This window comes from Natator depressus, chromosome 3, assembly GCF_965152275.1.
Source record: "Natator depressus isolate rNatDep1 chromosome 3, rNatDep2.hap1, whole genome shotgun sequence".
Taxonomy (NCBI): domain Eukaryota; kingdom Metazoa; phylum Chordata; order Testudines; family Cheloniidae; genus Natator; species Natator depressus.
The window spans coordinates 66,902,744-66,916,305 of record NC_134236.1 but is presented as its reverse complement, the minus strand read 5'-3'; the positions used below and the strand labels follow the sequence as shown (position 1 = coordinate 66,916,305).

The window sequence follows — 13,562 nt, the reverse complement described above, 5'->3', positions numbered from 1 at the left end:
GCCCGCACATGGCTTGATTGACACAACCCCCCCTGGCTCCGCCCAGCCCCAGTCACTTTATTGACACTAATGAGCGAGTTCTTTCCCACCGGTCTCCTGCTTGGAAGTGCTGACAGATCAAGGCAACAAATTTCAATTACAAGCCCTAATTTGTGTCCGCAGAGCGTTCGTGCCCCATGTCAGTCCTGCCTGGCCCGTCAGACGAGGCAGAGCTCGGAGGAGGAGGGGGCGGAACAGCGCCTCTGCAAACGGGACCAGTTTAGGCAAACTTGGCTGATCCCTGGCACTGGAAAAGCAGGGCGAGGAGAGCCCCGCGCCCCGCGGCTGGGGGATCGGGAGGGCGGCGGGGAGCGAGGGCCGGGCGCTGCGGCGCGGCTCTGGCCAGGGGCCCGCGGTGTGTCTATGAGCGGGGTCTAGGGCGGGGAGGGCTGCGCGCCGGGCATGGCAGAGAAGCGGCGACCCTCGCCCGGCACCGCGATGAGTCTCAAGGCTCACGCTTTCTCGGTGGAGGCGCTGATCGGAGCCGAGAAGCAGCAGCACAAGCAGCCGAAGCGGCGCAAGCTGGGCGGCGAGGAGGAGCCGGCGGCGGCGGCGGCAGAAGCGGGCAGCGGCTGCGAAACGGGCTCCTGCGAGGGCGCCGACATCGCCCCGTTGCAGCCCCACGCTGGGGCAGCGTCGGCGCCTGGCAGGAGCTGCGGCGAGCTGGAGCTGAGCTGCGGCGCCCAGGGACCCGCCGGTGAGTCTCCTCCCCGCTCCCATCCCACCGCGCTGGGCGCTGCAGCGGGACCGGGACCAACCTGCGCACCCCGCCCAAGCTGTCAAAGCAGCCGCTGGCCCCACACGCCGGCCGGGGCCCGTGGAACTTCCCCGGGCACACTGAGAAGGGCCGGGGGGGGGGCGGATTCTGTCCCAGAGCCCAACCCCGGCGTGGCTCATCTTTGCTCGCTGTAAACCCTGCTGCGCCGGGTCAGGCACTCCGGCTTCTCCCTCTCGCTGTGTTGGAGGCTCACTCACTCTTCTGACAGTTTTTCAAGTTTCTTTCCTCTCGCCTCCTCCCCTTCGAACCCGGCTTGGCTCCGGATCCAACACTTCCCTCCCGTCCCCTGATTATTTTTTCTCTTTAACACCGTGGTGCAAAAATCCCTCCCGCCAATAAGCTGGTAGTAAAATATCTGTCAGAGCGGAGATGTGTTAATTCAACTTCTCCAGGCATTCGGGGAAACCAAGGGTCTGGTGCGCCCCGATCGTGTTCATTTAAAAGTTCCGTTCCCTGGTATTTTTGGCAACTGCATTTCAGGTTAACAGCACCCTAATCCTAACACTAGACGTAAAAGAGCTGAGGCGAGGAACAACGTGGATTCGTGTCCGTTAAAAAATCCGGTGCATTAATATGCCAGAGAAGGGCAAACGCTGCAGAGGTGAAATCAAATGTCCAGCGAAATCTGCAGCCAACGCTGCGACGCTGATTCATTTCCCGCACGCCTGCAAAAAGCAGCGCAAAGGGCCTGGCTCGCTCCGCCCCAGCAGCACCGGGAAAACAATCAGCCCGACCGTATCTTTTCGGTGCCAGGGGTTTGCTGCCTGCTGGTGCTCACCCCTGAAGCGGGGCTGCCGGGTCCCGTGGAGCGAGCGCCCTGGCTGTGATGGGTGCTATTGAAAAGATACCCCTCCGGCGTCTGTTATCAGCTCTGAACTCCGCACATGGTCCCGGATGACTTTTCGCCCCGCGCTGGGACGCCCGCGTATACCCACTTGCACAGGCCGCGTATCTCTGCGCTGGGCCCGCCACGGGAGAGACAGGAGGGCCTCGGCGCAGCGAGCTAGGACCGCGCGGTGTGTAAACGCTGGGAGGGACGCGCGCTGGGTCGGGAGATGCTCCAGGCCTCTCGGTGCCTCTCCCCTAGCTGCAGTGGGTGGCGTGGGAAGACTTTTGACTGGCTCTTTCTCTGTTGCTTTGGGTGCAAGGGCTGGACCCAGCAGCCCTTCCCCGGGTTCTTCTCCGTCCAAGGCGCTCCAAAGTCCCTGGGAGCTGTGGCTGCGGCGATCCCGGGCCCTGCTCTCTGCCTGACCCTCTCTTCTGCTTCCCTGCCTCCCGGCTCTCATTCCAGGCAGCTGCGAGGAGAGTTTCCTAGGAGGGTCCCCGCCAGTCTCGCCCGGCGGCTCCCCCAAGGGGTCTAGGGCCGGTTCCCCTCCGCCAACCCCGCAAGTGCCCCGGGTAGATCTGCAGGGAGCCGAGCTGTGGAAGCGCTTCCATGAGATCGGCACCGAGATGATCATCACCAAGGCAGGAAGGTAAAAAGGCGCGGCGCGCACTCATCCAATTCCGCCTTCTGGGGCAAAGGCACTAGGGCCAAAGTGTCGGGCTGCGCCGGGCTGTTCTGCTACACCGGCCAGGAGAGACGCAGAAAGCCAGCACCCAGCTTCTGCACCTCTGGGTGGGCGCAGCAGTACCGCGGGGGGAGAAGTTGCGTAGGAGTAATCGAAATCAGACGGCACAACCACATCACAATCAAACCGCCATGAGAAAACTAAAGAGTTCAGGCCCATTTTCCCGCAGGCAGCGCTTGGGTGCACGGGTCCTTGAAGAAAGCAGTAGTTTGTTAGTCATTTCCACCCCACACTCATAAATACAACAAATGAATAGTATAAACTGGCTTGTTAATTTCTAGTCTCCGGTCCAATTTACAGTTGCAGGACAGGCACATTTTTCTTTTTCTCGGTACCCCTGTTGTTTCTTGGAACTAGGGAAAGCTGGAGTTTCTAGGAGGCTAATATGGCAAAAATTAATTGTGAAGTCCATTGATAAAGGAAGATCAGACTGAATACAAATGAGACAGGATATCCTAACTGCCCTCCTGATTTATGCTATGCTCTCCTTCAGGTGGATAAACACATTGTCTCATAATATAGCTTTGTTCATTCACGTTAATCAAATACAAAATGTGATGCTGCCGCAGCCAGATTTGTTATGCTGTTTTGGACAGCTAATTTATAATAACTATACAGATGGCATGCACAGTCTAAAATCTGCAAATACATCAAAGTGGATAAAGCAAATTGATTTATGAGCTAGGTAGATCACGATAATTTTAGATGGGCACAGGAGCATGTGGAGTTTTAGGTTTCCTGTTCATTAGGATGAAGTCTATGAATGTTGTATTCTTCTAAAATAAACTTTCCCCCCTTTCCAATGGATACACATGGCAAAAACCTGGCTAGTATAAAAATATCTGAACTTATTAGAAATTACAAAAACATATTTGATTGAATCCATATGCTACCTTCTCCATTTTCAGCGAGGCTTTATTAATGATTGAAATGCAGTCTTAACTAGCACAAAGCAACATTTGTCTTGAGGGTCCAGTCAAAGATTTTCCTTTTTTATCTTACAGGTGCACTGAAATAACAGTAGGAACCAGTTAGCCAAGACAATTTCACCCTGCTGTTTATTTAGAAATTATAGAAATAACATATATTTTTTCCTTCTACAACTTTAATTTCGCTAATTGTTTAAGAACAACAGAAAACACGGAATTTAATTTGGATGGCATTTGGATTTATGTAGTAAGAAAAAATTCTTTTATTAGTATGCAATCAACTAGTCATTATAAAATTTCTTATTTTTGCCCTTCAGAATGAACTTTTCATCTAAAAGGCAAGTGTCAAACACACCCTGAATTGAGACATGATTTTTTTAATCTAAAATCTCCACATTGGTTAACTATTCCACTTTTGGACATCAAATGATCTAAATTATGAACTTATTTATAAACATACTTTGTACTTTGGTTTCTGCTTTCAATAAAGATGTTTTACTGTACCTTTCAAACACAGAGCAACTCATGGACTTCACCTTTAGTATGTTACAGACCGTAAGTCCCTTCTGAATAAGGAACATATTGTTTGGTTACAGCATGGTACATTGAGTTTTATAACTGCATCCTTGTTTTATATTTATATCACCATGTCTTTAATGGTATAATTTGCTGATATATAAGTGACACACCCTTTGCTGCTGTCAGTACTCATCTGACAATTTAAATTTCTGCAGGTTGTGATCTTGCTTGATAAGAGCTGTTACTTGCGCATCTCATGTAATACATGTCTAGTAAATGGCTAGCAGGTTTTAAATGCACATGTAGCTAAAATAAAGTCTCAAAACAAAATGACTTACTATCTAACAATAAAATTGAAATTAAATGGTGATATTTGTACTCTCAAAATGTATCACAAAACATGTGAAGCATTGTTCAGCAAAAATGCACTTTAAAAATCTGTTGTAACCTATCAAATGGACCATTTCGTGGCTATGTGGCCATAATGATCAAAAAAGACTCTTACAGACTTCTCTGTATTAGGGAGGGAGGGGGTGCTCACAAACTGGTTACTTTGCTGTACTGTACAACTGTTCCCAAATCCGTTTCATATTAAAATGACCTCCCTTTTTCTCTGTTCAGGCGGATGTTCCCCGCAATGAGAGTGAAGATCTCAGGTTTAGACCCACATCAGCAATATTACATTGCCATGGACATTGTGCCAGTGGATAACAAAAGATACAGGTACTGTAATTGTAAAACACAAAGCTTGTGATGCAAACCATACAGATACAGCTGTTGGCAGAGAATATGAATCAAATATATATGAACAGAAGGTAGAGTTTAACGCTCTTCCAAATTTCTATTTTCATCTCAGTGCATAAAAATAAGTTTGTTGTGCCAAGTGTGCAAGAACAACTGCAGTTTTTATTGAAGTGCTTTCTACATTAGGCTTATGTTCGATAGGTGAGCAGTCATTTTTTTTTTTTTTGCTTTCACAGACTGCAATTTAGCCCCACCAAAGAGAAATTTTTAATGTATTTTGTTCCTAGTCCACGGCTACATACATCCACTTTGTGTCCCTTTGTAGTTATTTCCTACCAATGAATAAATATTAAAATTATATATTCTAGTGACACTACATTAAAATGCAAAGCATTTAAATGTTCTTGAATTATGATTCAGATGGATTTATGATAAATGCTGCTCCTTGTGTTATGGATTCAGATTAAAAAGGGATAACAGGTAAGTATCTTTAGTGATTTTGATTTGAATGAATTATGGCATTTCTGTCTGTGAAAACTTCATATTTTAAAGAATATATTTATTAATGATTGACCAGTTATGGTAATTATTTCTTTAACACTTCAGAGAAGGGTCACATTTATGTGAACTCTTAACAGGGCAGTCCTGGGCTAAGCAAGTAGTCCTATGACTACTGGTCTGATGAAATGTTTGCAGGTTTAGGCCCACAATAATTACTATTAGCACGTTTAGAAACTTTATGAATCAAGGGCCTGACCTTATTTGCCATTAAAGTCAAGAGAAGATTTTTACCAAGTGGTTCAATGGGAGCAGGATTGGACCCTTACATATTATCATTTTGGTTATTTCAACCCATTGTTAGAACAATTCAGTAAATCTATTTCCCATAGGTTTAATTGTAGAACTATGAAACTTTAATATAGGGAAAGAAGATCAAGCTGACCAGACTTACTCTCAAGGAATACTTTTTTCTCACCATACCAGCACTGAGTCTGAACTACATTTCTTGTGTAACTAAAATTATTAATTGTAATTTCCTCCTTTCATAGGCACATTTATGACAATTTTAGTTCTGTTTACAGAGAAATTTTCAGCAAGGTGACAATATAAACTCCGAGAACAATTCATATAGTGGTGGGGGGGGGAGGGGAAAGGGTGTTTGTTTTTGGATTATGTCATAACAAACCGAAACAGGTTTTCTCTGGGCTAGAGCAGTTCAATTAAAATGGAAAATCTTTATGCTGATTTGGGTCCAGATTAAGACTTTGTCAGTAAATTTACACAGTACTGTGAGCATGTAATTTCTGATCTTTATAAACAGCGATCTTCATGTCAAGACTTGAATAACGTTAAAAATTCTGATATTCAGATGAGGAAATTAATATTAAATAATAGTAGTTTTAACAATGAATGTGTCTTTTTCATTTTAAATATATATGTATTATTATAGTCCTTGCTGTCTGCATGGCTGACTATTAATTTTCCAAAAAAACAAATTCAGCTCATGTTATCATATATAAAATGCAGTATTTTCATGGTTGGCACGCACATATTTTTGTTAAGAATTTAGTATTATGTTTATTTTATCTTCCTGGTAAATGGTGGTGTTACTTTTATCTGATTTCACTTTTCTGTAAGCAAGGCTCTTATGCAGTGGATGTATTCTTTTATACTGATTATTATTTTAGTCCCATTACTGTGCTTGATACTTTTCAAACTGCCTGCCCTGAACATCTGAACAGCAAAGAGATACCGTAACAGTTGTACACTAGGCCCAATCCTGCTCCCCTTGAAGTAAATGACAAAACTTTAACTGAAATGGTATCAGCTGAGGATAATTTATATTTAAACTTAGCAAAATTAAACCTTATCTGAAAAGTTAGGTATTGTTTTAAAATATTTTAAATAAATTCAATGAAGTACAATTTGTAATGTTCACATCTTAATATTAAATATTAAATCTAATTCATTCACAAATGAAAAAGAATAATAAATAAGATAAGAAATATTAAAACAAATAACAAACTGTATGATTTAGGTAGAGACTGTTTCTCCACAAGAAGGAATCACGAGAAGGTACCATAGATATCATTTCATAATTGATGGCTTCGTATGATTTACATCCATACATATTTGTAATGAATAATTTTGTTTCCACTATTGATAATGTTGCATATTCTTTTTTCTCTTAAAGAGGAGAACTGTACAAAGAGACATACCTGGTGAAAATGTTGAAAGACGTTTCTTAAAATTAAATCATACTGTTTATTTTTTTTGCTAAGGGCATTGTTCTTTTTTCTGAAGGGTGTATGCCTATCAGACATATTCATTTGCACAGTTTTTAATTAGTGGGTTTTAAAAAATATATAATTGTTCTACAAAATGGCTGAATTCAGAATAAGATATTTTTACTGAAGGATAAGACATTTTGACTGCAGAATGACTTTATTTTTTTTTAATAAAAAGAAACATAATAGGATGTGGGTTTTTTATTTAAATATTTCTGTGGTACTGTCGAGAAGATCAATATGGTTCTCACAGAAATCTTCTCCTTTTAATTTCATTCTCTTTTTCATTGTCACAAGATGCGTCGTATCTGGAATAGTTTTATTTGTGGACTGTTTCATGTTAGAAACAACATGCTAAGTGAGTCATATAAAGAGTTGTTTATGTCATTGTATAGATTAAGGGCCAGATTTTGCTCTGTTTATACTGGAGCCCATCCAGAGTGATGCCATTGAGATCAGTGGATCTATCCCAGCGTAACTGGTGGTTAGTGGAAAGACTGCAACTGGCTTTAATGAGAGTTGGATCAGGCTCTAAATGAGAGCAGAATTTGGTCCTGTCTATTGCAGATACTTTTGCTAATATTTTGTAACTCAGCTGTATGCAGCAACTGAAAATTGAAAGTTGAAATAAAAGTAAATTTAACATGTTATTTGCAGCAAAGAACACTATTGTGTTTCTTAGTGCGGCTATTAAGGTAACTTGACAGTGGTGAGAGAGAAGGCTCCCCAAAATGCTGTGACTTTGTTTATATTGATTACTTGCCTTTTATCTCTCAAATCTCAGTTGAATTTCCTCGCTATTTTATAGACTTCTTTTAAGTTGGTTATTTTCCCTCTTTTTTTTTCCTGTTGGAAAAATGATCACTTCTCTCTGGGATATTGTGACTAGATCCATTGTAATTATTGTCCCTCAACATTTGTACATTGACGGGTGCTGTACATATGAAGTCCTGCTATATCAATATAAATCAGCCTGATTAATTATTTCCAGTTCAATTCTGACAGATGTTGGGCTTCTTTTTATAGGTATGTTTACCATAGCTCTAAGTGGATGGTGGCCGGGAATGCTGATTCACCAGTACCTCCTCGTGTGTATATTCACCCTGATTCACCCGCCTCAGGGGAGACTTGGATGAGGCAAGTGATCAGCTTTGACAAACTGAAACTTACGAACAATGAGCTGGACGATCAAGGGCATGTGAGTATCCCATGTCTTACAATATTGCAAACTAGCACATCAGTCATCAAATAAATATTTTATGACGTATACCTTCCTGTTGACAAGAATGAACTCAGCCTTGCAAAGCTTCATAAAAATTGACCAGCACACATACAAAATCTGCTCGTTCTTTAGCTTTGATAATTGATTGATGATTTTTTAAAAATGGCTGCTAGTTTATTTGCCCCTCAAAAATATAAGACCCCTGGATAAATAGAATTGTGCAAGACTGGATTAACTAAACTAAAAGTACAGAATTGCTCTTATATTTTACCACCATATCCATCTATCTTGCAGTTTCAGTTTTTATCAAAAAAGTGTGCTTAAACTCACAAGTAGTGCGAATAAATGTTAGTAATATGTAATAAGTTTATATGAATAAAAAGTACATTTAACTGTTTTTTTTTAACCTAAACATTTGTGTGAAATCCCATGAGGTGTTAATAATTGCACTCCAAAATGAACAACATGGGAGCTGGGTTCACTCTGATAATGATTTATTACATACCTTATGAAGCAAGACCCTTTCACAGCTGAGGCTCATTACTTCTGAAAAAGCTGGCAAACTGCTGCAGTATGAGTGCTCTGTTTGCAAGCTATGAATTGTTTAGTTATGACATTATCTAATGTGACAAAATCTGTTTATATTCATATTTCCTTTTCTCTTGAAAACTGTTGAAACATGACAGATGTAAGCCAGCGTCTTTCCAACAATCCCTAAAATAGTTGTACTTGACACCTTAGGAAATAATTAAAAAACAAGAATTGTTTTTAGACAGGATGAAGTCTTTACTTTGGACAAATCCAGTAATAAATGGCAAATGTTGGGGTTCTTTCAAAGGGAACATTGAACTCAAAGTGTCTAGAGTTTTAGGAACTTGAGTGACAAGTCAGAGACCGGATGTGGGTTCCATTGACTCTAAAGTGGCCAGACTTATTAAATAGGATGATTCCTCAGTCACAAAAAGGGATAAAATGGAATACCCCAAGCACTATATGCAAAGATGCTATATATAGCTATCAGCACTTTTCTTCTGTGCACATTTCCCATTGAAGTCAGCGGGACCGCTGCTTGCAGAACAGTGTGAGAACATGGTCCCAATTGTAAATTCTACAAGCACCTCCATTTTCTCTAAAGAAAATATGTGTCTGTAGGGAACGTCTGTACTGCAGTCATAGGGTGTGACTGCAGCTTGGGTGGATGTACTGAGTTAGCTGTAATCTAGCCCGGTTGGGTACTGGAGCAGTGAAATCAGGGTTCCAGGTGGACTTGTACAGCCCACGCTGAATGTCCCTACATGGGAGGGGGTAGTAAAGTGATGGGGCCAAGTCATACCTAATTAAATAGTGGATTTGCACTAGAGATAAATCTGGTCCAATAACTCTGCTGTGTTAAGCCTTGTTCTTTATCTCGGCAGTCTTTTTTCAGTTCTTTGCCTATCCTTTGTTTATGTTACATAGGTGTGAGCAACTATTTTTTCCCACCTGGTTGCAAGAAAGAGTCATAGTATGTTATCGGCAGATGTTGCCGGAGTCAGATTGCTGTTTTACTGTAGATATGTCCGTAAAAGATTTTGAATTAACAGTATTTCTATTTAGAATTTAACGCCTCCCTCCAATATTTACACTGTTTATCTGTGGAATTATGATCCGGGGGGTCTGATTCTGCAGTCCTGGAATGAATAAAATGTTATTCAGCCTAAGAAGTTCCATGGGCTTCAGTGGGATTACTTGTGTATCTGCAGTTAATGTGAACACGGGTTGCACCAACATTTTACTGAAGTGCTTAAAAAGTGAAGAGAGCTGCAATTCTGGAAGACTCCAATTCTACAGCTGACAGGCTGTGTCGACACTTGCAGCTAGTGGTGTGATTCCGAGATCGTGTAGACATACTCGCACTGTGTGCTAAAAATAGTAGTATAGTGTTGGTAGCCTGGACAGAAACGAGTGGCAGCCTGACCTAGCTGCCCCAAGTACGTACTCATGAGGTCCAGACCGGTTTGTACTCAAGGCAGTTAGCCAATGCCGCCCCGCACCGCTGCCCCATGTTACTGTGGCTACACTACAGCTTTTAACTTGCTAGATCCATGAGAGCTATAGAGAGTATGTGTAGGTGAGCTGGGAATCACACCCCTACCTCCAAGAGGAGACGTAGCCAACCGTCCAGGCAGATTGTTGTAACCATTGACTTCAGTGAGGCTACATATGGACACAGCAGCCTGCCCATGTGCTATTAGTCGCAGGACTGGGGCTCAAGATTTAATCTTGAAGATGGACAAAGAGCTAAATTACTGTATTTACTGTACCGTATGCTGTATACTATACTATATTGTGCAAGGCCACATTTCAGGCTTTCCTCCCCCTGAGCTGAAATCCACAGTGTTTGTAGCACATCCTTATTCATGGTGCAGAGAAATTTAAAATTACTGGAGCGCTCTTTATTTATTAAAGTTTCAGTTTGGAAGCTAGCCAAGTAGTATTCTTCTACAGAGATGCAAGACACATTGAACTGATTGAGAACTGCAACATCCCCCCCTCCCAAAATAAAATAAAAAATGGAAATTTAAGGGTTTTTTTTTAAAAGACAATAGAGGGTTGGTTGCAAACTTCATATTTCTAAACTCTGGGACATTGCAAACACTCATCGTTATCAGAAAAGGCAAAAACAGAAAGCAGAGAAGTGCCTATTTCAATGGGTACATTTTTTCTTTTTGAGTAGCATGGAATGCAGAATTGAAATGGCTATGCAGCCTCTGGGGGCCTCCAGCAATAATGGAAAAGGAAAAATTGCATATTTTTTGATGAATATAAGAAATAATTATGTTTCACATAAATGGTAATTACCCACTTTTCGCTGCATGGTGGCAAAAGAGAGGGGTGTCAGATAAGAAGAGCTAGCAGTCAGGCCCACATAGTCTCCCAAAATATTATTTTTTATATTCAAGGTCTGAATCTTCTTTCCTCACATCCTTAATTTGGTGGATTTTATGCTTTTGCAACGTTTATTTTCACTCTGCTCAGGCAGAATGGCTTGGAGGAACCTCCACTTGGCTTCTACAGTTCTGCTCCCCACTCACCTCTTGATGGTCATATAAGGAGAAACAGAATTTAGCCTTTGAACATATTTTACATGTGTCCAGTTCTCCATTTTGACACCCTGTTGATTTTGCTCTTTCCAAACACCTATATTCATCCTAAGTATGGCCAGTTTACACACAAGTTTCTCCGCTAGTGTTCTGGGGCTTGATTCTGATCCTTCAGCAACATAACTCCATTGACCTCCATGGAATGACAGTAGTGTGCGATGAGTTGGAGCCCTTAATCTACACTGTAGTACTAACTTACTGGGACTGGCAGCAGGGCCAGTCACATTTCACAAAGCTGCTTGCTGTTGCAACTAATCAACGACATTAAGTAAATAGGTAAAATACTCTGAAGTCAATGTACACATTTTTAAGGGGCATGTTAAAATACTAACCCAGGTGCCCTACTATCCTCAAGCTGTACGTGTAACTCCCATTCATGGGAGTTGGGGCTACATATGTGAACTGTTGGGGCTACATACGTGAACTTTACAACATATTAGTAAACATTTATGTTGTGAAAGTGACTAATGGCCAGCCAGGTCAGGGCCCTGTACAGAATGACAGTAAGTGACAGTGCCTGCCCCAATTTTAGCCCTTTGTTTAGAACTGAACATGGCTACATTTCTTAATATTTTAGGGCCAGTCACTTTGCCGTTTGAACACTTCCTGTAAACACTCTTGTGTGCTAATGTTGTCATCAGCATTTTGATTGGGAGCCCTTGTCTTCCCACTTTTATAGTAATGTTGTATAAACGGACACATGGAAGAGATCTTGAAGTGGTTTTGCACATAGAATCCCCATGTGAATTTTGCATGTGGAACAACTGGAGGGTCAGGTGAAATTTATAAAGATACATTTTCAATGTGATACTTGCATACTTAATGGGAGTCACCGATTAATTTGTCGCAGACTGCTTTGAAAAGTTAATGCATCTTAAATTATACGGGGCAGTAATCTCCACTGAGACGCTGGGGTATAATGCTGTCCCTTGAAAGACGTCAGTATCATTAATTAGAGATTTTAGAATGATGAAAAGGAAATCTTCATATTACGACTGACACAGATACACAAACATGCTGCACACATCACACGTGCATACTTCCTCTTTCTTATACTAACCCCTCTCCCCTGCAGTCTCTGGAATAGAGGCTCCCAGGTAATATCAATCCTCTTTGATTAGAACTGGTTGAAATTTTCACACCCTTTTTATCAAGATTTCAGTGGGAAAAAATTCAGTATTTTGACGTTCTTCCACTAACTACTTTTGATGCAGAGTAAATTGTTTTAATCCCTAGGTTGAAATAGAGTCCCACCTGTGGTATTGAAATTGAATTAAATTTGTCTATTTTCTCCCCTCCGTAATGCAGTGGTCAGATTACAGGTGGAGGCAGGCCATTGTTCTGCTCACGTTCACAAGTTCGGAGTAGCTGTAGATTTTTTGTTAAAATGACCTGCAGTGAAAAGTTGAAAGTGTTGCCATTTAAATTTGCATTGCTAAGTTTTGTGAAGGTGATAGGGGGCAGTTTATACGTCTTAGACCTAAATGTTTCTCCCCACGTCCAAAGCCTGAATAAATGAGCTTTGCACAAAGGGTCAAAAAGGATTTTTGCTTGGTTGGTTGGCTTGGTTTTCAAGATGTGGGGAAAGGAACCTGGCAGCTAGGAGAAAAGTCCCTTGTGCTGCTAGGCTGCAGGCAAGCGGGGGAGGACCCCTGTTCTGCTGGTGTTATTGATTGTCTTTTGGTTACGCATCAGGCTTCCGTCATTGGGCTCCATTGTGACAGGCATTCCATAAACACTCCTTAGAAAGTCCCTGCTACAAAAAATGTCACGTGTGGCTGTGCGTTCATTGGCCCTGTCACTTTGTATGGAAAAGGGGAGTTGCAGCAAGGTCCTTCTGCATGGTGTGCATGCCCATGGAGCAGTAACATTGGCTTCCCTTGTGTTTAGGGCCAGCTGTAGCCACTGCTGGGGCCAAGGTTTGTTCTTTGGTGCTGTTGTTTTGTTCTTTGTCGTTCCGCATTAAGAACAAGATCTTCACCACTATGGGGTAGATACTTAAGTCATTTAAAAAGAAAGCTTAAATGCTGCAAGAAATGATAGCACCCCCAGAGAAATGATGCCATGGTACACTGATTAGCACCTTCCATCACAGGCTGCTGTGCCTCTTCTCATGGTTCCACTGAAATATTTGTTTATATAGCATGGTCAGGAAGCTGAAGACCTTCATGGGTAATCAGTCCAAGAACAATGAGCCTAAGGGGGAACAACAGGGAAGAGCGTGAGAACAAGATATTAACATAGTCATTATTTAAAAAATCCTAACAATGCGATATTAACATTTAAGATGAGCTATTCTGGAAGTAAAATTAAAGTGTGTGGAAAGCCA

The 13,562-nt window shown here is 42.0% G+C and overlaps 1 protein-coding gene across 1 annotated transcript in view; it reads left to right on the top strand.

Annotated features, from left to right (window-relative positions):
• The first annotated feature begins 441 nt into the window (after positions 1-441).
• TBX18 (T-box transcription factor 18) overlaps positions 442-13,562 on the top strand; it is a 30,076-nt gene continuing 16,955 nt past the window's right edge. Inside the window, exons 1-4 of the mRNA XM_074948058.1 lie at positions 442-736; positions 2,109-2,292; positions 4,458-4,559; positions 7,895-8,066. Of these exons, the coding sequence (XP_074804159.1) occupies positions 442-736; positions 2,109-2,292; positions 4,458-4,559; positions 7,895-8,066 (753 nt within the window). The remainder of the gene's footprint in view (positions 737-2,108; positions 2,293-4,457; positions 4,560-7,894; positions 8,067-13,562) is intronic.